Source organism: Canis lupus, chromosome 27, assembly GCF_048164855.1.
Source record: "Canis lupus baileyi chromosome 27, mCanLup2.hap1, whole genome shotgun sequence".
NCBI classification, from domain to species: Eukaryota; Metazoa; Chordata; class Mammalia; order Carnivora; family Canidae; genus Canis; species Canis lupus.
The window spans coordinates 26,582,686-26,606,109 of NC_132864.1; the positions used below are offsets into that span (position 1 = coordinate 26,582,686).

Genomic DNA, 23,424 nt, shown 5'->3' on the forward strand with positions numbered 1-23,424 from the left:
TAAAAAGAAAACAAGGATGCTTGTTTTATATATACAGGCACCATAAAAGCAGTGAAGGTCACCTCACTTTGCTCTCTTTAATGGTTGCTCAGGATTTCATGCAACAGCTGTTCTGCATTGAACTCTTCCCCTGTTAAACAATCTGCATTGTTTCTTTTTTCCTTGTCTTTTTTTTTTTACCATTGCAAATAATGGTGCAATGTACAACCTCGTACATAGGTCTTGGAGTCCTGATGCAAACATTTCTTTGGGCTACTTCCTATACGTGGAGTTAAACTCAGCTCTCTTTCATCCTGGCCCTTTTGAAGAGCTCAGATGCAGTTCTTTTCCAAACAGGAAAAGAACAAAGTTAGGAAACTTGGCCAGATCATTCTATAGTTCTCAGCAAACCTGTGATCATCAAGAGCCCTAACACCCTCTCAATCTGATTTTGTCCGCAGTTATGTACTGCACCGACCCTGGAGAAGTGGACCACTCGACCCGCTTAATTTCGGATCCCGTGCTGCTGGTGGGCACCACCATCCAATACACATGCAACCCTGGCTTTGTGCTGGAAGGCAGCTCTCTTCTGACCTGCTACAGCCGCGAGACTGGCACACCCATCTGGACGTCACGCCTGCCCCACTGTGTTTGTGAGTCCTATCTGTTGACTTGATGCCATCTGTTGAGTTGATGCCAACAGAGGCTCACTTCTTCTTCATGGTGGAGGGCTGGGCTGCTGGGTGGAGACATTCCACTCTTTAAGAGCACTTACTGCTATTACTACCCCCAGGACCATGGGTGGCAGATCGAAGGCATGCATACTAGAACATTTATTGGGAATTTACAGTAAATTTATTGGGCACTGTGCTAAGTCCTTTACCGAACGTCCCTCCCGCCTGCATCGAGTGGCCTTGTGAGCAAGGCACTGCTGTCTCCATTGCAAGAAGAAGATACTAAGGTTCAGATAGTGAAATCATTGGTGTTAATAGTGGACCTGTCTGACTCTGCAGAAAATCAAGCCATCCACTGGACATGAAATCGGTGTATTTAAACCGATTTAAACTTTAGTTTTATCTATGTGAAGCCCCTAAAGCAAATATTTGATTAAGAAAAGATTTTAGGGATTTCTTAATCATAAAGAATCAAAGAAAGGCTTCCAAAGTCATTCTGACAAGGGAGGAATTACTCTTCTTGCCAAGGAGAGAGGGCAGAGAGCCGTAGTCCAGGGGGCTCAGCCTGACTGATTGCTCATGAAATCACCAGGGAAGTTTTAAGACTCCAGAGATTCTGGTGCTCCTGGTCTGGGGCGGAGCACGAGCAGTGAGGTTTGTCAAAGCCCCCACCCAGGGGTTCCAATGTGCAGCGAGGGATCAGAACCATTGCTTAGAGAAAACAGGAGGTAACACAGAAGGAGCAAAGCCTCACGCAGTATGTGGATTCGAGAAACTGTCAGCTGCGCTAATATTTTGTCTGAGTGTGTTTTGAGCAGCGCCATGAAGGCTATAGCCAGCTCGAGCTGCCAGTAGGGCTACATCAAAACTAAAATTAAAGTCTTCTGCATGGAAAAGGGGGACATTTTTATTCTGCATTCACATGGAACAAGGAATCTTGGACCTCACACCCTGGGTCCCCATCCACCTCTTTAGCAGGATCCTAGAATTTCAGAGCTAAGGGCATCTCGGAGGTAAAATACTGTACAGTTGATGGGTAATTCAGACATAAGACACATCTGCTCCCTTTTACAGCTAATAGTGATTATTAGTTAATGATTGTGTAAGACATCATAGTAAGCACATTATATGCTTTCGTGAATGTATTGTGCATGTGTGGGTGGCGTGTATGTATCTATGTGTGTGCGTGCAAATGTACTAAGAAAACCAAAGCTCAGGGATCCCTGGGTGGCGCAGCGGTTTGGCGCCTGCCTTTGGCCCAGGGCGCGATCCTGGAGACTTGGTATCGAATCCCACATCAGGCTCCCAGTGCATGGAGCCTGCTTCTCCCTCTGCCTGTGTCTCTGCCTCTCTCTCTCTCTCTCTCTGTGACTATCATGAATAAATAAATAAAATCTTAAAAAAAAAAAAAGAAAACCAAAGCTCAGAGGGGAAAATAGATAACAGTAGTTATTGTTTATTGAATGTCTAAAACACACTGCTAAACACATTATATGTGTGTGTGAATGTATAGGTGTGAATATGTGTGTGTGCATGTATAGGAGTGTGTATAAAAGCAGCTGAGACTCACAGGGACATGTGATTAAGGTCACAACACTTTTCCATGAGCAGAGCTGGGATTCCAGTCTTGGAGTCCAGGGCCACCAGCCTTGCCCAGACATATTTCACTGTAGGTGGCAGGGGACAAGCCCCTATAGGGTTGTCCCAATGAAATTGCAGCCTATGGCCCTAACCCCTCACCACAAGCATATCCCCTCCCAGTCCCCAGACCTTTGGTCTGAGTTCACAGTGGATTATGGGGAGGATTGTGTCTCCCAAAAGATATTGAAGTCCCAAACTCAGTACTATAACTGGGACCTTTTCTGGAACTAGGGGCTTTGCAGTAATCAAATTAAGGTAAGGTCCTACAGGGTTAGGATGGGCACCAACGCAGTGACCAGTGTCGTCATAAGAGGGAAATTTGAACACAGAGACCCGGGGGCATACCTGGGTCTGTGCTTGCAAGTCCAGGAACACCAAGAATTGCCAGCTACCACCATTGGAAGCTAGAAGGAAGGAAACAAGGACAGATCCTTCCTTCCCAGAATTCGGAGGGAGTGTGGCCCTTGAAAGCCACCCTGACCTGGGACTTCTAGGCTCCAGAGCTGTGAGACAGTGCATTTCTGTTGTTCAAAGCCTCCCGGTCAGGTACACTCTGCTAAGTCAGCCCAGAACACCAGTGCGGTTCCCATTCCCTGCTGGTGACGGTAAGGGCGATCAGAAGCTGCCTAAGCCAGTCAAGCTGCAGAGACCCAGAGATGAGAAGCTAAAAATAAAAGCTTATTGAAAAGTACTGAAAGGTGGAGATATCATTTAAAAGAAAGAAAAAAAAGAAAGAAAAGTCACTTCGCTAATGAGGCACAGCCTCCAAAGACCCTCTGGGCTGTGCTGGTTGCTGGGCTTCAGAGACACAAGCCTCCCTCCCTCCGGGGCTGCCGTACCCTGGAATCTCAGTTGTGACGGCTTCCCTGACACCCGCGCTAATGAGTCACGAGCCAGGCTGGGTGTCAGGAGACATGCGATCCTCCCAGAAGCCCAAAGAGGAACCCGGCATGTGCTTCCAGCCTCATTACAGGCAAGCGAGACTGGCAGGAGATGGGAGGCAAGAGGATGGTCAGTTCTGACAGCAGGAGTGGGGTGGGGGGGGTGTCAGAGAGAGAGACAGGTTGTATTCGGGTTCTGAGGGTGTTTTTAAGGATGAGTTTGTTAGGCATCCACAACTTTCCAGTGTTTCCTCTGCTGAACAAGGGTTACAGCCCCACTGTCAGCATCCCAAGTCCTTCCCCAGCATTAGTGCATTTAACACTCTTGAAATTGTATGGGTGGCACCTGTGTCCACATAAAAGCAGGCAAAGGAAGCCCAGAGAGGGTGAGCAGCTTTCCTGAGGCTACACAGCAGGGAAGGGGAGAACCCAGGATTCCGACGGAAGCCAGACTAAGCCCAACAGCAGTGTTTTCCTACCTCACCCTCTGCAGTCCCAGCTTCTGAGCAAAGCTCCAGTGCTTTACTCCTGACAAAGATCTTCCACCCACAAGCTCATGAAGCAGACAGAGCCAGCTGTAAAAGCTCTGGATGTCTCCAACTTCTGTTCCCAGTGTCTTCCTCAAGGCCAGAGTTTGGTCCAGCTGGGACTCACAACCATGTCTTTTCACTCCTTCAAGAACTGACAGGTCAAGCATAGATAGAAGGAAGTGTCTGGAATTCACAGCCAGACATACACCCCCAGCTCTGCGGGGTGACCTTGGGTGAGTAGCTTGCCCTCTCTGGGCTTCAAAGCCCTCAGCTGTGAAAAAGAAATGATACTTCCTACCAAGCAGGGCATTTGGAAGTAACTCATTCAATTATTCAAAAAATGCTTCCAAATGCAGGCACAGGCATGCCCAAACTTTCTCAACTCACAGTACCCTTGGCATCTCAGGAATTTATTTGGTAAATATCCTAGGCCAAAATACGTAACAGTCCCATTCGTTAAGTAGTTATATCCAAACAACTTAACAAGGAACTATATCCTGACGACTTAGTAGCCATCTGAAAAAGTAGTGCACATACTATAAGATTTTATTTTTTATTGCATGTTTTAAAGATTGTATTTATTTTAGAGAAAGAGAGAGGAGAGAGAGCAGGGGGAGGAGCAAAGGGAGAGAATCTCAAGCAGACTTTACACTGAGCGGGGACCCCGATGTGGGGCTCGATCCCACAACCCTGAGACCATGACCTGAGCTGAAATCAAGAGTTGGATGACTCAACCAAGTGAGCTCCCCAGACACCCCATGATTTTCATTGCATTCTTAAGTAACTAGAATCGCAGCTACAGGGGTGTGGGTGCCTCTTGGCCTCTCTGCCAAATTTCTCAGATTTCAGCATCAGACTGGACTCTGCCACCTTCATTCTGTTCCAATTGATTTTATCAGAGCTCTTTCTTTTTAGCAGAAAACCCAGCTTTGCAAAGCTGGGGCATCATCAAAAGGAATGTAGTTCTGTCTAATGTGAGAACCATTCACATGGGTCTGAGAGATGTTCCTTTGTCTCCTCAAATTTTTGAAAAATCTCACCGGGCTGCTGTTTATGGTGGCACCCCGGGGTGCCTCGGTACATGGTTTGGAAACTGTGGTGCAAAGCCCTAAAAATACAGCAGTGTATTAGCAGACATAATCCACATTCTCATGGAGCCTGGGGTCTGTTGGAGATGGGAGGAGGAAAGGCAGGTCTGTGAAGCAAATAACAATGAATCCCCAGCGTCACCTCCTCTAGGAAGGCCTCCCTGACTGTCTAGGCTAGGTCATGTTTCTCTTCCTGTAAGCTCCCACGGCTCCTATAGTTGCATCGATCACAACACTTGTGGCAGCTTATTGAAGTGATCCCTATCTGTTCATAGAACTGAATACATAACTCCCTTGCCAGGATTGTATCCAATGGGTTTTTGCAGCCCTCAGGCCCAGCAGGCTCAAGAAACCACAGTACTTGCTACTATTACTGTCATTGATATTGTTGGCAGTACTAATGGGGTATTTGTTGCAACTTCTCTTCTTTGATGGTGACAAAAGTAGTACCTGACTCCTGAGGCTCCCATCCAGGAGACATAAACTGCACCACCAAAAGTGATGAAAAGCCTACAAATTCAGGAAGGGTTTAAGGGTGACTCCCCAGGGAGGTCCTTAGGGATTCCCCAGGAGGCCCTGGTTCATCGCAGCCCTGCCCTCAGAACACCACTAATAGGAGATTTCCTGACAGGGGCAGAGCCCACATGGCCAGACTGTGGCCTGATGTGTCGTCCCCAGCGGCCTCACCTTGGCTCCCATGGTGCCCCATCCTCATTTAGAAATTCCTGTCTCTGAGAAAGCAATAGCTCAGAGGAATTCATCACAGCCCAGGGGATTTGGCCCCCCGCCCCCGCCTCCACTACCACAGACATTAACTGCACCGGACTTCAAACCCAGGGGGTCCGTATTTGCATCTCAGCTCTGCCACTTGCCAGCTGGGTGACTTGGGACAAACCAGCGTCCTCATCAAAAAAGATGACCGTGGCGACCATAAATACAGAAGCTCATAACCATGTGTGTGGCATACAGTAAGTGCTCAAATAACACTGGTTGCTAATGACCACACGGTTTCAGGCTTCACTACTTATGGGGCATCTTACAAACCATTCACAGCAATAAACTGGGGAACCTGATGTTGACACTTTGTTCAAATGTGCTCCAAAAATATTTTCCCCCTATAGTTAAGGAGAGGGGAGACCTGGGGAGGAAAATGGAAATGAGGGGCAGCCCCGGTGGCCTAGAGGTTTGGTGCTGCCTTCGGCCCGGGGCGTGATCCTGGAGACCTGGGATCGAGTCCCACGTCAGGCTCCCTGCATGGAGCCTGCTTCTCCCTCTGCCTGTGTCTCTGCCTCTCTCTCTGCATCTCTCTGTGTCTCTCATAGATAAATAAATAAAATATTTTTAAAAAAAAAGAAAATGGAAATGAGGGTAGATTTGCGATTGTTACTAAGACCTCCAGTCCAACTCAGTTGTATTCCCGAGGAAGAACAGGATGACTTCACAAGGATTACAACCAGAATTGTTTAAAAGCTGAGATCCGTGGTTCTCAGCCAGGGGTGACTCTGCTCCCCAGGAGACACTTGCCAATGGCAATTCCTGGAGGCATGTTCGGTTGTCCCACAAGAGCTGACAGGTGCCACTGGCATCGAGTGGATAGAGGCCAGGGATGTGGTTCAACATCTTACAAGGCACCGGATGACTCCACCACAAGGAATTACCCGGCCCAAAAAGCCAGGAGCGTCTAGGTTGAGAGAACCTGCCTTAGATGATCTTATTTCAAAGTCTGGGTACCTCCTTGGAGTGGGAATGTCATCGCCCAGCCACATTTCAGCTAAGGATGGGGTCTTGGTCCAATCCAGTTATGTAACAGGCGGGAAAGATGGGGTCCAGAGCCTGGAATAGGCTAAACCGGAAATGGGCTCAACTCTCCAGTATGTCTTAAGCTGCCAGATGTCTTTTATGATGCTCCTACTGTATAATTTAGGATCGTGTATGATAGTCCTACTGCAGAGCAGACCCTGGGCTTCAAGCACACCCTAACAGATTCATCTCCCATGAGGAAAACAGATATTAAATAACTCAATACAATACAGCGTGGTTAGTGCTGGGGTGAAGGAAGAACTAGGAAGATGAGTGACTCTATGAGGGATGGAGGGCACCTGGGAAAACTCCTTGGAGGTGGAGGAATAAGGACTGAGTATTGAAAGACCAGACTTGTCCAGGCCAGGTGGGCAGGTAAGGTGTAAGTTGAGGAGCAAGAGGAACATTTCATAATTTAACAACACTGCCATGACCTGCCAAGAACATGCTAAACACTTTACACTCAGGATCTAATTTCATCTTCCAAAGCCCCAGGACAAAGATACTACTATTATTCCCATTTTAGTGATGAGGAAAATCAAGGCTCAGAGAGGTTGTGGCCCTTGCTGGAGGCCACACAGCGAGTATGTAGTATAACCTAGATTTGAACCCAGATTCCATAGCCCAGGACATTCAACTGTACCCATGTGTAATGTGCACCCATAGGTGGGAGACAGGGAGGTGAGTCTGAGGAATGGGAAACCGCTGGAGGTGAGGGGAACACAGATGGTACTGGCGAGGCTGGCCAAAGCCAGATCAGACAGGCTGGGAGTGGGAGTCCCCCAAGATTTGCATGATCTCATCAGAGCTGTTCTGGGCTTGCATTTCAGCGGAGGAGTCCCTGGCATGCGACAACCCCGGCTTACCTGAAAACGGGTACCAGATCCTGTACAAGCGGCTCTACCTGCCAGGAGAGTCCCTCACCTTCATGTGCTACGAAGGCTTTGAGCTCATGGGCGAAGTGACCATCCGATGCATCCTGGGACAGCCATCCCACTGGAACGGGCCACTGCCCGTTTGTAAAGGTAAAGAAACCTGTCCGTGACCCTGGGGGTGGAGGGACCAAGAGATGGATGTCAGGCCTGGCTTCTTGTTACTATTCTCATTAAATCTAAGATACTGCCATTATTTTCTGCACCGCTAAGAAAGACCAAAAAAAAAAAAAAAAAACTGCTGCCAATTAAGCAATGGCACAATGCCTTCTCCTGGCTTAGTATTTTTATTTTTACTTACTAAAAGCTGTGTTTCAAGCTTAGAGTTTTGTCATGGAGAGCCATTCTGCTTTTGACTCCTGGTACAGCTACATGGCTTAAACATCCCGCCCCTCCTGCACCCCGTTTTCACAACTACCTGGTTCCCAAGGGTTACGACTGCTCCCCTGTTGCCTCTGGGGTGGCCTCTCCAGCTGCTCACAGCCTCTCCAGACACTGAAGATGGGGCGCTGGAGGATGGCTCGCACACAGGCAGTGTGAGCGCCACCTGCTGACAGCGGGTTAACACGCCATCGGTTGCAAGACCTCTTCCCCCTCCCATCTGGGAGATGGTAAAGAGGGAAAATGTATTTTAGAATCAGTGAGACACTCATCATTGAAATTAAGTTTTGACATACCCAGTGAGATTTGGATCCATTTATCTGGGTCTTTGAAGTGTGCGATTAATAACAATATCCTAAATGCAGTTGATGCTTTAGGCATCGAACCTTTTATGGCATTAATCCCCTTTGAGAAAGAGTCAGAAAGCTCTGAATTCTCTCCCCAGCAGGGACAGAGGCATCATGGAGTTTTACATTTCTACCTGGGAACCCATAACTTCAATGGATTCCCCAAATGCTTTATCATGAACATCAGCATTAAGCCTTACAAATGCTCTCCGACCAGCACTTCTACTCCTAGGTAGATGCGCAAAATAATTGCAAACAAGTATTCACACCAGCACTTGTGCATGAATATTCATAGCAGCGTTGCTCACAAAAGGTGGGAACTATCCAAATGTCCAACAACTGGGGGATGGATAAATAAAATGTAGCGTAACCACACGGGAATATTATTCAGCTCTGAAAAGGAACAGAGTGTGGACACCTGCCACAGCCTGAATGGACCTTGAAAACATAACGCTGGGACGCCTGGGTGGCTCAGCGGTCAAGTGCCTGCCTTCGGCCCAGAGCATGATCTGTCCCGGGATCGAGTCCCGCGTAGGGGTCCCTGCATGAAGCCTGCTTCTCCCTCTGCCTATGTCTCTGCCTCTCTCTCTCTCTCTCTCTCTCTCTGTGTGTGTCTCATTAACAAATTTTTTACATCTTAAAAAAAAAAAAACATAACGCTATGGGAAAGAAGCCAGATCACATATCCTATGATTCCATTTATATGAGATATCCCAAACCAGTAAACCCATAGAGACAAGAAGCAGATTGGTGGCTATCATAGGGCCAGGGGAAAAACAAGTAACTACTTTGTTGGTACAAGGTTTCCTCTTAGGGGTGATGAAAATGTTCTGGAACTAGATAGAAGTGATGGCTAAATGCCACCACATCGTGAACGTACTAAATGCCACCAAATGGTTAATTTTATATTATGTGAAATTTACCTCCGTTTTTTAAATGTATTTTTTCCAACATCGTGAATGTACTAAATGCCACCAAATGGTTAATTTTATATTATGTGAAATTTACCTCCGTTTTTTAAATGTATTTTTTCCCTGAATTGTCTCACTTAAACTTCAGGACCACACTTTAAGATAGATAAGGCATCTTACCCATTTTACAGTTACAAAAGGAGAGGCTCAGAGAAGTTAAGTGACTTTCCCAGAGCCACACAGCTGTTACACGACAAATCTAGGATTTGAACCCACATCTCCTGATTGTAAATTCCCTGCCTCTTCCCCAGCGGGCTGCCTGCAGGGTAGACTGCAGAGCTGTTTAGGCTGGTAGCCTCCAACCTGCCAGTCACTTCAGAATTAGAATCACCCAGACTGTTTATTTGAAACACATTCTTGAATCTACTACCCCAGATCTATAAAATTAGGAGCACTGATTCAGGAGTAGAACCCTGAAATCAGCAGTTTAACAAGCCCTGGGTTGCTCAAATGCACTTTAAATTTGAGAACCACTTACGGCAGTGGTTTCCAAATGTAGGGTATAAATACAAACAGGTGTCTGGACCCCTGGAGGGCAGATGCTGTTCACGAGGTCTAGGGCAGGTGCCAGGGGACCGATGTCACTGGCACCAGCAGTGAGTCTTAGCATCAGGCAAGTGCGGGAAACACTGGCATAGAAGTGCTGTGTATTCTCACCTCCAATCAAGCAGTGACCCGTCCTGTGAGGTCAAAGACCATATAGAAGTAGTTCTTAATAAGAGGACAAGGGATCCTGTTGAAATGCAGAGAAAAATAAGAAATTGCCAACTGAGATTTAAGACAACTGCCATCTTCCTCTTCGTTGCCATAGTTTTTGACAAAGTCCAGCCCTGTGTTTGAATTTTTTTTTTTGATAGCACAGGAAATCTGCTTTGTAGGGTTCAAACATTGGGATGTTTTCCCCGGGGAAAGATTCCCTGTAAGCATTCTAACTGCTACATGGATGTTAATAGAAGTTGATCTGATGTTGTGGGTAAGTGTTCTGCATGGAGGGAAATTGGTAGGGTTTGTTTTTAAGAAATCTAAGTAAGGGGACACCTGGGTGGCTCAGTGGTTGAGTATCTGCCTTTGACCCAGGGCATGATCCTGGAGTCCTGGGATCGAGTCCCACATTGGGCTCCCTGCAGGGAGCCTGCTGCTCCCTCTGCCTGTGTCTCTGCCTCTCTCTGTGTCTCTCATGGATAAATAAAATTAAAAAAAAAAGAAATCTAAGTAAGGATACCATGGAAGGGCCATTTTTTACTTCTATGCACGATCTGCTCCCTGATTGTTTCTATTCCTTTTTGGATTAGCTGCGAAAGGTGTCTCATGCAAAAGTAGAGGGACCCAGAGTTGCCAAGGAGGCACTGGGGGCTTTTTCCTTCCATTCTCCATCATTTCCATTCCTCCCGGGAAGCCGGTACTGATCACCGTGAGTGGACTGCCACGAGTAGACAAGGCTGCAAAGAGGGGGTGGGATGTGTTTGTTTGCTGCCAAGTACAAACGCCTCATACCAGACATATTCTGTGTTTCGCTTTTCCCCATTTATCACAACCCATCTGTCAAGTTGGAAAGAAGAAAAAAATGGAGCTCAGCCTTATCTTATTAATTGCCGCCCGGCATTCCACAGCCTCATGCATCCGGTCCTTCCTCTGTGGATGGATCTACTGGCTCTTTTCCGATTTCTTGCTTGTTTTGTCTCAGTTCCTCCCAGAAATCTCCTTGCCCGTGAATCTTTGGGTGCTGACGTTTCTCATCAGATAGGACTGATTCCTCCAAGTGGGATTGATGGTGTGGACAAAGATCTGTGGATGCTGAGTTCGTGTGGACTTCGCCAGATTCTTTTCCACAACTGTAGGGATTCATGCTCCAACTGCCCCAATAATGTGTGATAATGTCCTTTAACCCCCACATCCTTGCCAGTGCTAGATGTTATCAATTTTTTTTGATGTTGCCAATCCGATGCCATCCGAACTGCCATCCGAAAATACACATGAGACAAGGATCAAAGATGCTCAGTATCGCATCCCTGAAACTTCTATGTTCTAAGATAGGAGAGCCCTTGAAGCTCCAGCAAGTGAGTGGCTCTCTGCCCCTCACTTTCTTCCTCAGGCATGATAGAGTTTCTGGCAGGAAGGGATCTTGGGGGATGCTTTCATCTTCCTCTTCCTTCCACTGCTAGTCCTGAGACCCCATCACTTTGTAAGGAAATGACAAATCACTTACTCTTCCAAAAAAAAAAATAGGGTGCATGGCTTTGTGGTCTGGAGTTGGCAAAGTGACCAAGCTCCAATGTAAGGACACCTGACTGGGACTCAGCGACCCCAGGCTTCAGCCTGCCGGGCTGTGGACCACCTGCATGACCGTGGACGAGCTACCTTCCCTCCCTGATCTTGGTTTCTCTTTGTGTGAAATAAAAGACAGGGCCCGGGAGGCTGCATTTTAGCATGTGCACCAGGGCGCTACTGACCACACTCCAAGGGACACAAGTTTCAAGGCTCTCTTCTGGCTCCAAGATTTAGCAGGAGTTCACACACTCCCAGACACGCAACCAAAGTCCCGCTCATATCTAGGTGGGAAGTATCTGTCTCAATCTCTCCATTTTCCTGATGCCCTAGCTCCAGAGATAATCTGTGGTTTAGTTAGTTAGAAACCTAGCTTTTCAACTCATTCTTTTGGCATCACATGTTGATGACCAATGTCAAAGAATGACGTTGACCGAGGCACAAATTAGGAAGTCTTAGTATTAGGACATGAATACAGCTGGGCCTTTGGTGGCTGTCCCCTGCCACCCCCTTATAATGCAGTCTGTCTAAGCATCTGAGGTTTTGCATCTTTGAAACCCATCCGTGTGGGTATATTTTTGTGCTCAGCTACCATGTTGTCTTTGGTGCCAAAGCCTGGAAATGCCAGTCCCATCATCTTGAACTTCCAGAGACGTTTTATAGGGAATATGAGGAAGTGAATGACTTCCAGAGAGTTCTAGTCTGTGGCAGGAATGGAAATTGTTATACAGGGAATACAAATAATAGTCAAATTAAATACAGAATAGAAGTGAAACCAGAAAGGTTCATATAAACACATGTTCCAAAGCAGGAAAACAGTTTCAGCTCTGGCTGGATTTTGAATTTGGGGCTTTATCGTGAGCCTCACTGTTCATCAACTTTTGTCCTACATAGAGAACAATGAAAACGAGCAGAACTACGTAATTAAGAGCAGAGTCTGGAGAAAGTCGAGCAGTCTGGGTTTAGAGCTGCCTTCGTCCCTCAGAAGTTGTGTGAGGTCAGAGAAGTTGCTTCACTTCTCTGAACCCCTGTTTGTTTGTCTGTAAAATGGGGATGATGATAGTATCTACCTAGTGAGATTGTTGTGGGAGTAAATGAGCAAATACATACATAAAGCTCTTGGCACAGTATCTGACATATGGTGAGTGTTCAGTAATTAATCACAGTGACTATTGCTGTCCTTGTTTCTTTCCTATCTATGTCATGATCTCTCAGGAACCTAGGAAAGGAATATGTCCAGGCACTCCCACTAATTCCAGGAACCCAAGATAAATCAAAGCCGAGCACTAACTTCAGCAAAACGTAGCACAGGCTTTTGCTCCTAATTTTTTGGCTCCATTTCATGCAGAGTGGATTCACTCGACATTAACCAATGCTTCCAATTTCCCTTTCAGTTAATCAAGACAGCTTTGAACACGCATTAGAAGGTGAGTTCCGTAATGAAAAAAAAAATCCAATAAATCAAGCTAATAGCAGAAAACAAGGGCAGGTCCTTGCATGTCCTTCTCCAGGTGCTAAAAAAATAAGCAGAAATTCCGTCTTCTCACTACCGAAGATAATTTCAAAATAAAACATTTTAAAAGGAACAAACCACTGAATTTGTAACCTAGGGTCCTAACTATGACCTGAAAGAGATTTTCCAGCCGTTCTGTTCTTGGGGTAAAAAAAAAAAAATCTGAGGGTGCACATGCCTGAGAAAGGCACAACCCCACTACACCAATTTTCACCCACGTGGTGTTGTTTGGAGAAAGTAAGTCTAGCGATGCCTCACCTTCCATGCCGAGCACCCCCCTGGCTTCACGGGGGAGAGTTCTGCCGGGGGGGATGCTCTGTGGTCCATTTCTTCCTTGGTCTTTCTCTTTCCCCAAATACCTGTCCCTGTATCCTCCTTGCTTTCTGTTCTCCTCCTATTAGGAACTCCCAGGTGATAATTATTTATGGGGAACAGACAGTAAAAGCTGGCCAGGATTTTGTTTCGGTTTTTATTTTGTGTTTCCTTTTCCTTGCCACCCCTTCCCTACATAAAACACTCCGCATTCTGTATAACCTCCATTCACTTTGGTACCAAACCACTCGCCCAGGCTGTGGTGTCATGAAATATTTATGTATTTTTGTTTCATTTTTATTTTTAAAAAGTTATAACCAATGAAGCAGTTTTTATTATTATTTTTGGAGTCACTTAGCTTTCTGACAATAAATCATTCACTCTGAATGTGGGGCTATGCGAATTACGTGTCATTAGCTGCTCTCCTTTGCAACCGATGACATTTTAATACCAACAGGCAGAGCCAGGGCTCAAGTGTAAGCGCAGAGGAGGAGCGTGTATTAGCGACTCTGCAGGGAAAAGAGGGGGCATTTCGTGGCATTAGCGTCTATTCAGGCCATCCCTTTGCTGCCTTTTGGAGACCAATGAACCATGAGAATGTCTCAAAGGCCTAGGTTGCTCAGAGATTATGAGTGCCAGCGTAATGTTTTGTGCTCATGCATTTGCCATGGGTTAGCATCGATTTTTTCAGACTCCATAGAGTGGCAGTTAATGGATTATAGATTGGCGTACAGCCGAGCTCTGCTGGCCGTGGCCATGGAGAAATGGCAGAGAAAACCTGAGTAGGAATGTCTGGAGGAGATGCAGGGTCTCCCTTCAAGCTGCGCCGGGAAGATGCCTCCAGAACCCCCCAACAGCTATTATAGTTCTTACAATTTCCACAAACCAATGGGAGGCAGTGGGAGGATCTGGGCGAAGCCAAGATGGTGCGACCATAGCCTCTGAGAATCAAAACTGGGTCTTCAGAGTTGGGGTGTCATTGGGGGGTGCAGCATCCTCTCCTGGAGGGTCTGATAGAGCTGCTCTGGGAGGCACCTGCCAGTCTGGGTGCAACAAGCTCCCTCTTACCCATGGAATATCGAACAAATGTGCCTTCTCCAGTTAGTACATATGACATTTTCTCCAAGTCTCTCCTTGAATTGGATTTTAACCAGATTTCAACTGCAGCCACACCCCCCTCAAATGGGCATGGTATCACCAGGAGTTCAAAGAGTAATTCTTGGTAGCCCATGACCACCCCACCCAAGGATGGATCTGGGCTTCGCTGCAAAGAACCGTCCCATTTGCTCTACTCTCTGCCTCTTCTCCCCTCTGGGGATGGTTGCCCAACAGCTAAGGCTTTTGATGCCAACCAGCTCTTTGATGAGTGCAGAACTGGAAAGGCAGGTGCTCACCTGGGAGCCAGGTACCTAGGCGGCCTGAGGGCATGAGACTCTGAGGGCTTCACTGGCTTCTGTGTTCAGTAGCAGAAGCGGCAGCAGAGACATCGCTGGAAGGAGGAAATATGGCACTGGCTATCTTCATCCCAGTCCTCATCATCTCCTTACTGCTGGGAGGAGCCTACATTTATATCACCAGGTAGGGGGCTTCCGGGCAGGGGTGGGGGGCTGCCATCCACTCAATGGCCAGTGCACTGGGAGACAGGCTCTCCATCTGTAGCTTGGGGCTGGTGGCATTGGTGTGCCTGTAGATGATGTGATTCAACTCAGCTCTGGGAGAAATACTCCTACTGAGCACCGCCCACCCCTCCGAGGCAGGAGGGCTGAGGATGCAGCAGCAGATAAGCAGGCCCTACCCCTGAGCTCAAGGAGCTGTGGTTTAGTGGGACAGACAGCATTTTGCATTGCCAGGCACACACTGACATTGATTCCATTCACTCATTCATTCATTCATTCACTTACTCCACAAAAGTGTGGACCATCTAACACATACCGGACATTGTCCTGCCTGTTGAGGATCCTGGAACTTGCCAGCAGTAAGGAAGGAAAATAGTAAGCCATGGCTAGGATATTCACTAATTCATTCAAATTCACAATTATTGAACACCTACTATGTGCTGGGAAGGTTTTTTTGGGGGGGACGTTTCTAGGAACATCACTGTGAACAAAGCAGAAGGAGATCATTGGTATGTGGGGCCCAGGTTCTAATGGGAAGAAGATAGACAAGTAAAGTACATTCAAAAAGTAACAGTTGATCCCTGAACAACACAAGAGTTAGGGGCACAGACACCAAGTGAGTTGAAAATCTGCATATTTAACTTTTGACTCCCTGAAAACTTCACTACCAAGAGCCTACCATTGACAAAAGGCTTACCGATAACATCAACAGTCAGTTAACATATATTTTTTGTGTTACATGTATTATATACCATATTTTTTTTGAGAGCAAGAGAGAGTGTGAGCATGGGGGGATGGGGGCAGAGGGAGAGAGAGAGAATTCCCAGCAGGCCCCATGCCCAGCACGGACTCCCCACACCCTGAGATCATGACCTGAGCCGAAATTAAGAGTCAGACACTCAACTGATTGAGCCACCTAGGCACCCCAATACCATATTCTTACAATGAAGTAAGCTAAAGAAAAGTGATTGTTATTAAGAAAATCATAAGGGGGGGAGCGCCTGAGTAGCTCAGTTGGTTAATTGTCTGCCTTCAGCTCAAGTCATGATCCTGGGGTCCTGGGATTGAGTCCCACATCAGGCTCCCTGCTCAGTGGGAAGTCTGCTTCTCCCTCTCTCTCTGCCTCTCCCTCCTCGACTTGTGCTCTCTCTCTCTCTCTAATATAGAAATAAAATCTTTTTTTAAAAAGAAAAAGGAAATCAAGAGGAAGAGAAAATACACCTGCAGGAGTGTAGTATATATCCACATATAAGTGAACCTGCACCTGAATATAAGTAGACCCGTGCTGTTCAAGGATTAACTGTGTACATTAGGAGGTGGTAAATGCAGGGGGAAAAGAAAGCTGTGAAGAGAGCAAAAGGGAACTGGGGTAGAGGTAGTGATCAACTTTCAAAGAGGACTCCTCACTGGAAATGACAGCTGAGGAAGGACTTAAAACCAATAACAAGTAACTTATGCAAATACCTGGAAGAGGAGGATTCTAGGCAGATAAACGGTATGTGCAAAGGTCCTGAGGCAGGCATCTGCCCAATATCATTTTTTCCATTTTTTGTGGAGCCCACAAGATTGTAGGGGGACAGGAGAAATACACATTTTTTTAAAGATCTTATTTATTTATTCATGAGAGACACACAGAGAGAGGCAGAGACACAGGCAGAGGGAGAAGCAGGCTCTCTGCGGGGAGCCTGATACAGGACTCAATCCCAAGACCACAGGATCATGACCTGAGCCAAAGACAGATGCCCAACCACTGAGGCACCTGGGAGCCCCAGAAATATACAAATTATATATAACACACTGAAGAGCATAACGAAGGAGAGAGATAGGGTATGGTAATAGAAGAACCACTTTTTAAATAGGTTGTCAGAGAAGGTTTCTCTGAGGCAACACAGTACATAGTAGGTGCTCAGTAAATGCTCATTATTGCCGTTGTCACCCTACATGAAAGAGGGGCTCGAATCACCTTCCAGGTGAAAACCAGCTGGGCTCCACTCCTCCCCAGTAAGGGAGGTACTGAGGCCTTAGTTGTCAGTGACTGGGTTAGAAGTTGAGGGCAGGGACGCCTGGGTGGCTCAGTGGTTGAGCATCTGCCTGCAGCCCAGGGAGATCCTGGGGTCACGGGATCGAGTCCCACATTGGGCTCCCCTCAGGGAGCCTGCTTCTCCCTCTGCCTGCATCTCTGCCTCTCTCTGTGTGTCTCTCATGGATAAATAAATAAAAAGTTTTTTAAAAGTTGAGGGCAGTCATGATTTCAGAGCTTATCAATGTGGATCCTCACCATGAGAGGCTGTTCCCACACCGCTCCTTGGCATTTGTGTAAGGGACCCCGACCAGCTGTTCCTCTTAGGTGTTGCATGATGTCTCCCGCTCTGGGACTAGTGACTCCTCTCTCCTTTGCTCTCCCTTCTCCAGATGTCGCTATTACTCCAGCCTCCGCCTGCCTCTGATGTACTCACACCCCTACAGCCAGATCACCGTGGAAACCGAGTTTGACAACCCCATTTATGAGACAGGGGTGAGTTGGTCTCTTTTCTCCATGCCCCCCACCCGCCCATCCAGTGCCTCCCTCTCTGTCTGCTCTGAATGCACTGACATCAAAACTGAAAGTTTCCTTTCCTCTTGCTCACAATGCCCCTGGCAGAAAGGCATGGCCAGTGGTCCTGTCCCATCCCCACCGTGACCGCTGGGGGGGTAACCGCTGGAGGAACCCAGGTCTCTCTGCTTGCCCATGACAAGCCTGGATGACCAATCACTCTGGGCAGAACGATCACAGAAAGAAGGGGCTGCACCAAAGAAAGACCCAAGGAGAGACAGCCGATATGGGCCAGAACCCACACCCCCCCCCAAGAGGCTGGTGGCAGTGGGTGGCATCCCCCAGATGACTGAACTCCACTCTGTATTGAACGGCAGCACGTAACATTCCAACACACTCAGGTGCAGACTTCGTGTTGAGCTACCCAGAGACGCAGTCGTGAACCAGACAGACTGGTCCAGCCATTAATGAGCTTATAGTCTTCCAAAGGAGACAGAGCTGAGTAATGATAACAAGAAAATGTACCACGAGCTGGGCATCTTAAACCCAGAAGTTCCCTGAATCCCTGCAACTCCGTCATACGTTCTGCAGTTACTGCTGATTGACTGATGACGATACTGAGGGTCAGAGAGACGAAAAAAATGATTCAGCCAAGGCTGTGCAGCCTAAAGCACAGCCTGGAGCCAGGATACAAATTCAAACTGATGCCGTTAGTCATTCTATTACCCGCCTCCCTTGAACCTCAAACAAATATGCCAGTGGGATGGTTATAACAAATCATCAGTTTAAGGACCATGAAAAATTTGGTCAGGGCACTAAGACACATGGCCAAGACATCCTAGCACATTTGGGATCCTCCCCACACTTTTGGAAAGGGGATCATGCAAGAAGGTAATCACCAGGAGGTGAGAGCGGGCGGGGGAGGGGGGCGCTACCTTCGAGTCTTCCCTCCACATTCCCATCCACCATTGATACGCTTACTTACTTGTGCTGACCCAGCAGCAACAGTAGACCTCCACTAAAGCATGTGACAATGACCTCTTCTGGGGCCAAGCCTCTGCCTTCTTATATCTCCCTGTTCCTCTAACTTGGAGGCCTGGAGAATATTATTCACCCTTGATGAATATTGGAGAAAATGAAGTGGTTGCCACCCACATGTCGTGGTCATTTTAGATATGGCACCGCTAAGAAGACATCGTATGTTATTTTATATTCTGTATACTGTGTTTCCAAATCTGAAAAGAAGGTGAAGCTGATTAAAAAAAAAAAAAAAAGAGCACTTCAGAAACTACATCTCTTTTTTAACTTCTTTTATTTAAATTCAATTAGTTAACATACAGTGTATCATTAGTTTCAGATGTAGAGTTCAGTAATTCATCAGTTGCATATAGTACCCAGTGCTCAGTACATCAAGTGCTCTCCTTAATACCCATCACCCAGTTACCCATCCCCCCTTAACTCCCCTCCAGCACCCCTGTTTGTTTCCTAAGAGTCTCTTATGATTCGTCTCTCTCTCTCTGATTTTGTCTTATTTTCTTTTTCCCTCCCTTCCCCTATGACCCCCTGTTTTAAGAAACTAGATCTTATTACTACTTATTAGTATAATGTGTCAGTTACCCAGCACTATGATAAAGCTGAGTAACAAATAATTCTGAAACTCAGTCACTCATAGCAACAAGGGGCAATTTGCTCAAAAGTCTGTGGGGTGGTGTTTTCAGCCAGCTGCAGCTGGGGGATGGCCCTGGCTCGGCCGTTCTCACTCACACATCTGGGATTGGCACGTTGTTGGCCAGGTGACTCTGCTCTGCTCTCCACATTCTTCACCTCCTCACAGGGACTACCGGCTATCAAGCCACGCTCTGCCTGTGGCTCCACCACCCAAGGGCTGACTCCATCTGTGCTTCTGTCTCTTGCAGGAAACCAGGGAGTATGAAGTTTCCATTTAAAGAGAGCTACGCTTGAGAGGGGAACTCACAGATAGGAACTCAACTACAACCTCCTCGAGAAATTCATCCAGAGACCACATGGCATTTGATTGAAACCCCAGAATGTTGTCCGTCTTTTCTTTAGACTCTTTATTGAAGATTCGCTGTTTTCTTCGCTGTATTTATTATATTTAAAATCAAAAATAGGTGTGGTTGGAGGTGTTGCAGCTGTGGCCAAATCCGTGTGACCGTCTCATTTCTGAGGGCAGGTGGAAGACCTGCAAAATGACCAACATGGCAGCAAAGGGAAAAAAAAAAACAAGAGCAACTGGGTTTCTCCATCAGCCGTGCCATGCTATGGCTGCACCAAATTGCACGCATTTGGGATCCATGCCCATGGTGCTTTTAGGACAAATCCAAGCCCCAAGATTAGGTTGGAAAGGGTATTTCTTGATGGAGTGACTTGGGTCGGACTTCAGTTTGAACAGGTCTGCTCCAAAACCAATCCCGGGTTTGCTCTTCCAATGCTCTCAGCTTGTGGCAGGTCTTGCCCCATACCCTCCCTCCCTCCAGGAGCTTGCTCATCTGCCACCCTGGCCTCGCTGGATGCTGGCAGACTCACAAAATGTTTCAGTGTAGATGAGAGGTTGGAGAACTCAGATGAAGTGCAGGGTGAGGGAAAACACCGAGTCAGGGGATCAAGTTAATAAAATGTTCTTTCCTTTGACACGCCATCAACAATGAAAGGGAAGGTAATTGATGCTACAAGGGCCAGAATTGATCGCTCTGTTCAGCAAGGCCACCCTCAAGCTGTGACAGTAGATCCTCACGGGGAGCTTCACCTGCGTAGTTACAAGGGTTGGTGTTGGGCGGGGGGGGAGGTGCCATGCCCTGAAATCCAGAGATGAGCTCGGTTTGTCTTCCTGGAGCACTGAAACACCTGAGCCCTCAAAATAAGGGAGACTCACGTGCACCATTTCACTAAAAGGTGTCAGAATATTTTTGCGATCAAGCATTTCAGAAGGGAGGGTCCTATGAGAAGAAACTGCTTTTCTGTCCTCTGAAGTTCTGTCCAGATGTTGCACATTGGCGTGCATGCTGACCATGGAAGGGCAGAGGAGTGGGGAACAGGTAGGTTTAAAGCCACTACACAGTCCTCATCATACAATTCGAACCCCAGGGAGAACAGAAGGAGGAGTTTCAGGGCAGAAGGGAAGTCATAAACCTCCTTAATCCCATGTGCATCCTCAGATTTTATCAGGGTCCTTTCACTCCAGCCCAGAGGGACTGGTGAGTGTGTGGCTCTCAGGAACATTCTTCTCTAAATACAGGTAGAAAGAAAAGGCAGGAGTTGAGGATACATGGAAGGAATAGCACACATAAAGTAAATTTGCCTCCCTGGGTCCGTCACCTCCCTAGTGATGGCCGGTGACTCAGAGAAGGCAGGGTTAGTGCTTCTGCATCCCACTTTGGCACTCTCCCAGGCTCTCTAGAATTATTTGACATTGGCTGATTTTCAAACAAGAAAAGACCTCTCTGGCAGCCATGCCATGGAGAGAATGTCTGGGAGTCCATATTTTGGTAGCTTGTCTAGGCAGCTCTGGAGCAGGGTAGGGCAGTTGGCTTTGACACACATAGAGCCTCCCCCTGGCCAGAAGTTCAGACTTCAGTCTTGAGGGATCTGAGCCCCAATACTTTCCTTCTGCCAGAAAAGAATCCTGTTTATATGATCCTTATGGCACGCATTCCTGATGCACAGCAAGAGATAATTGAAGGCTGCTTTCCAGCCACCCAAAACCCACCCCATTTTATGCAAAACAAAACAAAACCAAAAAGAACCCAGAAGAGAATCGTTCCAGACCATTAGTAAGCAAAGTCATGTTTAGAGAAGGTCCAACAATGCAAATAATATAACTTTTTTTTTCAAAGCAGAATCCAGTCTTTGCTTTTATTTCTATTTGATGCTTATTCTAACCCTAACCCCGAGTCATGTGGAATGAAGAACTCTAATTAATGATGTTTAATTTTAGAACATGCTATGGTTACGTGCAGACTAAACATTTGCCTTTCGTCAAAACTGACAAAATATGAAATCTTTATTCTAACCCTATTCCCTAAAAGTGGCCAGGCCACAGCCCAAGAATCCTTATTGGCTGTTCGAGGGATAGAAAAGGCATTTTGTTTTGGGGTTTGTTTGGTTTTGTTTTTTTTCTTTTTTGTTTTTTGTTTTTTGTTTTGTTTTTTTTTAAGATTCCAATGTCTTTGTTTTGTCTTAGTAGTACAGCACCTATAACATGTTTTAAAAGTTTATTTTCGCCTAAAGATGGATCGTGTGAGCTTGGCAATGTACAGTGTGATTGAAAAGACAGATTGGTGTCTGTTTTTCTTTTTAGGATATCTGAATGTGTATTTGTAATATGTAAAGGTAAAAACATGATAATAGTGCCAAAAAACATACCGGGCATCTCATTTCAGCTCATACGTGTCTGTTTTTATAAGATCAATGTTAAAACCCATTGGGATTAAATATTTTTGAACAGGATACAATCTTGAGCAACTCGAGAACCCAACTGAACCTTCCTACAAGCCACTCTTTGTTTTTAAAACAGTGGGGAAATACGTTTACAGAGATTTCGAGCTTCAAAGAATGCATGTGATGGTGTGTATTACATGCTAATTCATATAAGCTGTATCTGTCAGCTACCGCTCTGTGCTTTAAAAATGCACACTCTCGATCCTCTTCAGCTTGGAGCTCATCTTTTTGCTTTTTTGGAGGGGGTAGGGAGGAGTAGAATTATTTAGCCAACATAAGTATTCTGGTCGCAACTTGAGGACCATCCTTACTTAGTTCCATAGACATGCTTTAAATATGATCTTTTGAAGCCAGCTCCCTGGAAAGCCTACGGAACCTCAGGCCGATAGCTTTGGAAACTGTGAAACTGCCTGGCAGGAAGCAAAGTGGCTACAAGATTATGACGGTTGTATAAGTAGAAGTGACTTGGCAAATACAGGGGTAGATTTAGGCTGAGCATGAGCCTTGGGCTAAAAATGACCTTTCTTTGGGGTAAATCCAAAGGGTATGACTTTCCTATGCCCTTGCGAAGTCATGGAGGGGAGCGTCATTCCAGGTCAGATATTATGGAGTTGTCTAGCATCCGCAAAGGTAGGCTTTCTTCTGGGACATTTTCATTTTCATTTTATCCCCAAACAGAATAAAAAGCAAAACAAACTTTCTAAGCTAGAATAATGGAGTTAAGTCATTTTCCACTTTGTATATATTGATGCTAATAAAACAAATGAAAAAGAGGCAAATCTATGGGGTTTTTGTTGCAAAGATATTCCTGGGATGGCATCAAGGGGAGAGGGGTGTTTCTGGTGTCTGGGGACTAGGTTGGGGTGCACCTGCTGACACTTTGATTGACAAGACAGGCTGCCAACTTCGGAGTGGTTCCGGGAACATCAGAGCAATGTTTGGAACAAGACAGGACAGCTGCCATCATCAGACACACTGTATCATGGGCTGCCACGACAAAGTGCCATAGATGTGAGGTTTAAACAACAGAAGGTTATTTCTCATAGTGTGGGAGGTTGGAAGTCCAAGACCAGGGTGCTGGTCATTTAGCTCCTGGCGAGAGCTCTCCTCCTAGCCTGTGGAGAGCCTTCTCCCTCTGCCCCTCCTCTCTCTCTCTCTCTCTCTCTCTCTCTCTCTCTCTCTCTCTCTCTCTTTCTCAAATAAATAAATAAAATTTGAAAAAAGAATAAATATCATGGAAATCAGGTATGGGTCACCCCAATGCAAATTCCCCTCTAGCTGTGAAGCTATGGGACTAAATAAAGTATGTCCTTCCATACAATGATGGGACAAGCACAAGATGGATGTCCCCATTCCAAAAAGGGATAATTCAGCCTTGCGCCTGGACCAGCGGTGGGAGTGATCGCCGTGATGACCTCTGAATCAGCTCCAGGGTCCTTCTTCCTTCTCCTTGAAGAATAGCACTTCCATGGCTGAGTAGCTGTGTGGGCGGATCCTGTAGGA

The 23,424-nt window shown here is 46.5% G+C and overlaps 1 protein-coding gene across 8 annotated transcripts in view; it reads left to right on the forward strand.

Moving 5' to 3' along the window:
* The window catches only part of SEZ6L (seizure related 6 homolog like), a 188,854-nt gene extending 166,160 nt beyond the window's left edge, over nucleotides 1–22,694 (forward strand). For 2 of the 8 annotated variants that reach the window (XM_072803010.1, XM_072803013.1), the window contains exons 12-17: nucleotides 441–632; nucleotides 7,424–7,618; nucleotides 12,884–12,916; nucleotides 14,778–14,892; nucleotides 17,343–17,445; nucleotides 19,380–22,694. In XM_072803010.1, the coding sequence (XP_072659111.1) occupies nucleotides 441–632; nucleotides 7,424–7,618; nucleotides 12,884–12,916; nucleotides 14,778–14,892; nucleotides 17,343–17,445; nucleotides 19,380–19,409 (668 nt within the window). In that variant the 3' untranslated portion in view covers nucleotides 19,410–22,694. The remainder of the gene's footprint in view (nucleotides 1–440; nucleotides 633–7,423; nucleotides 7,619–12,883; nucleotides 12,917–14,777; nucleotides 14,893–17,342; nucleotides 17,446–19,379) is intronic. The other 6 variants (XM_072803011.1, XM_072803015.1, XM_072803016.1 and 3 more) reach the window with 4 other exon arrangements.
* The last annotated feature ends 730 nt before the right edge of the window (nucleotides 22,695–23,424 follow it).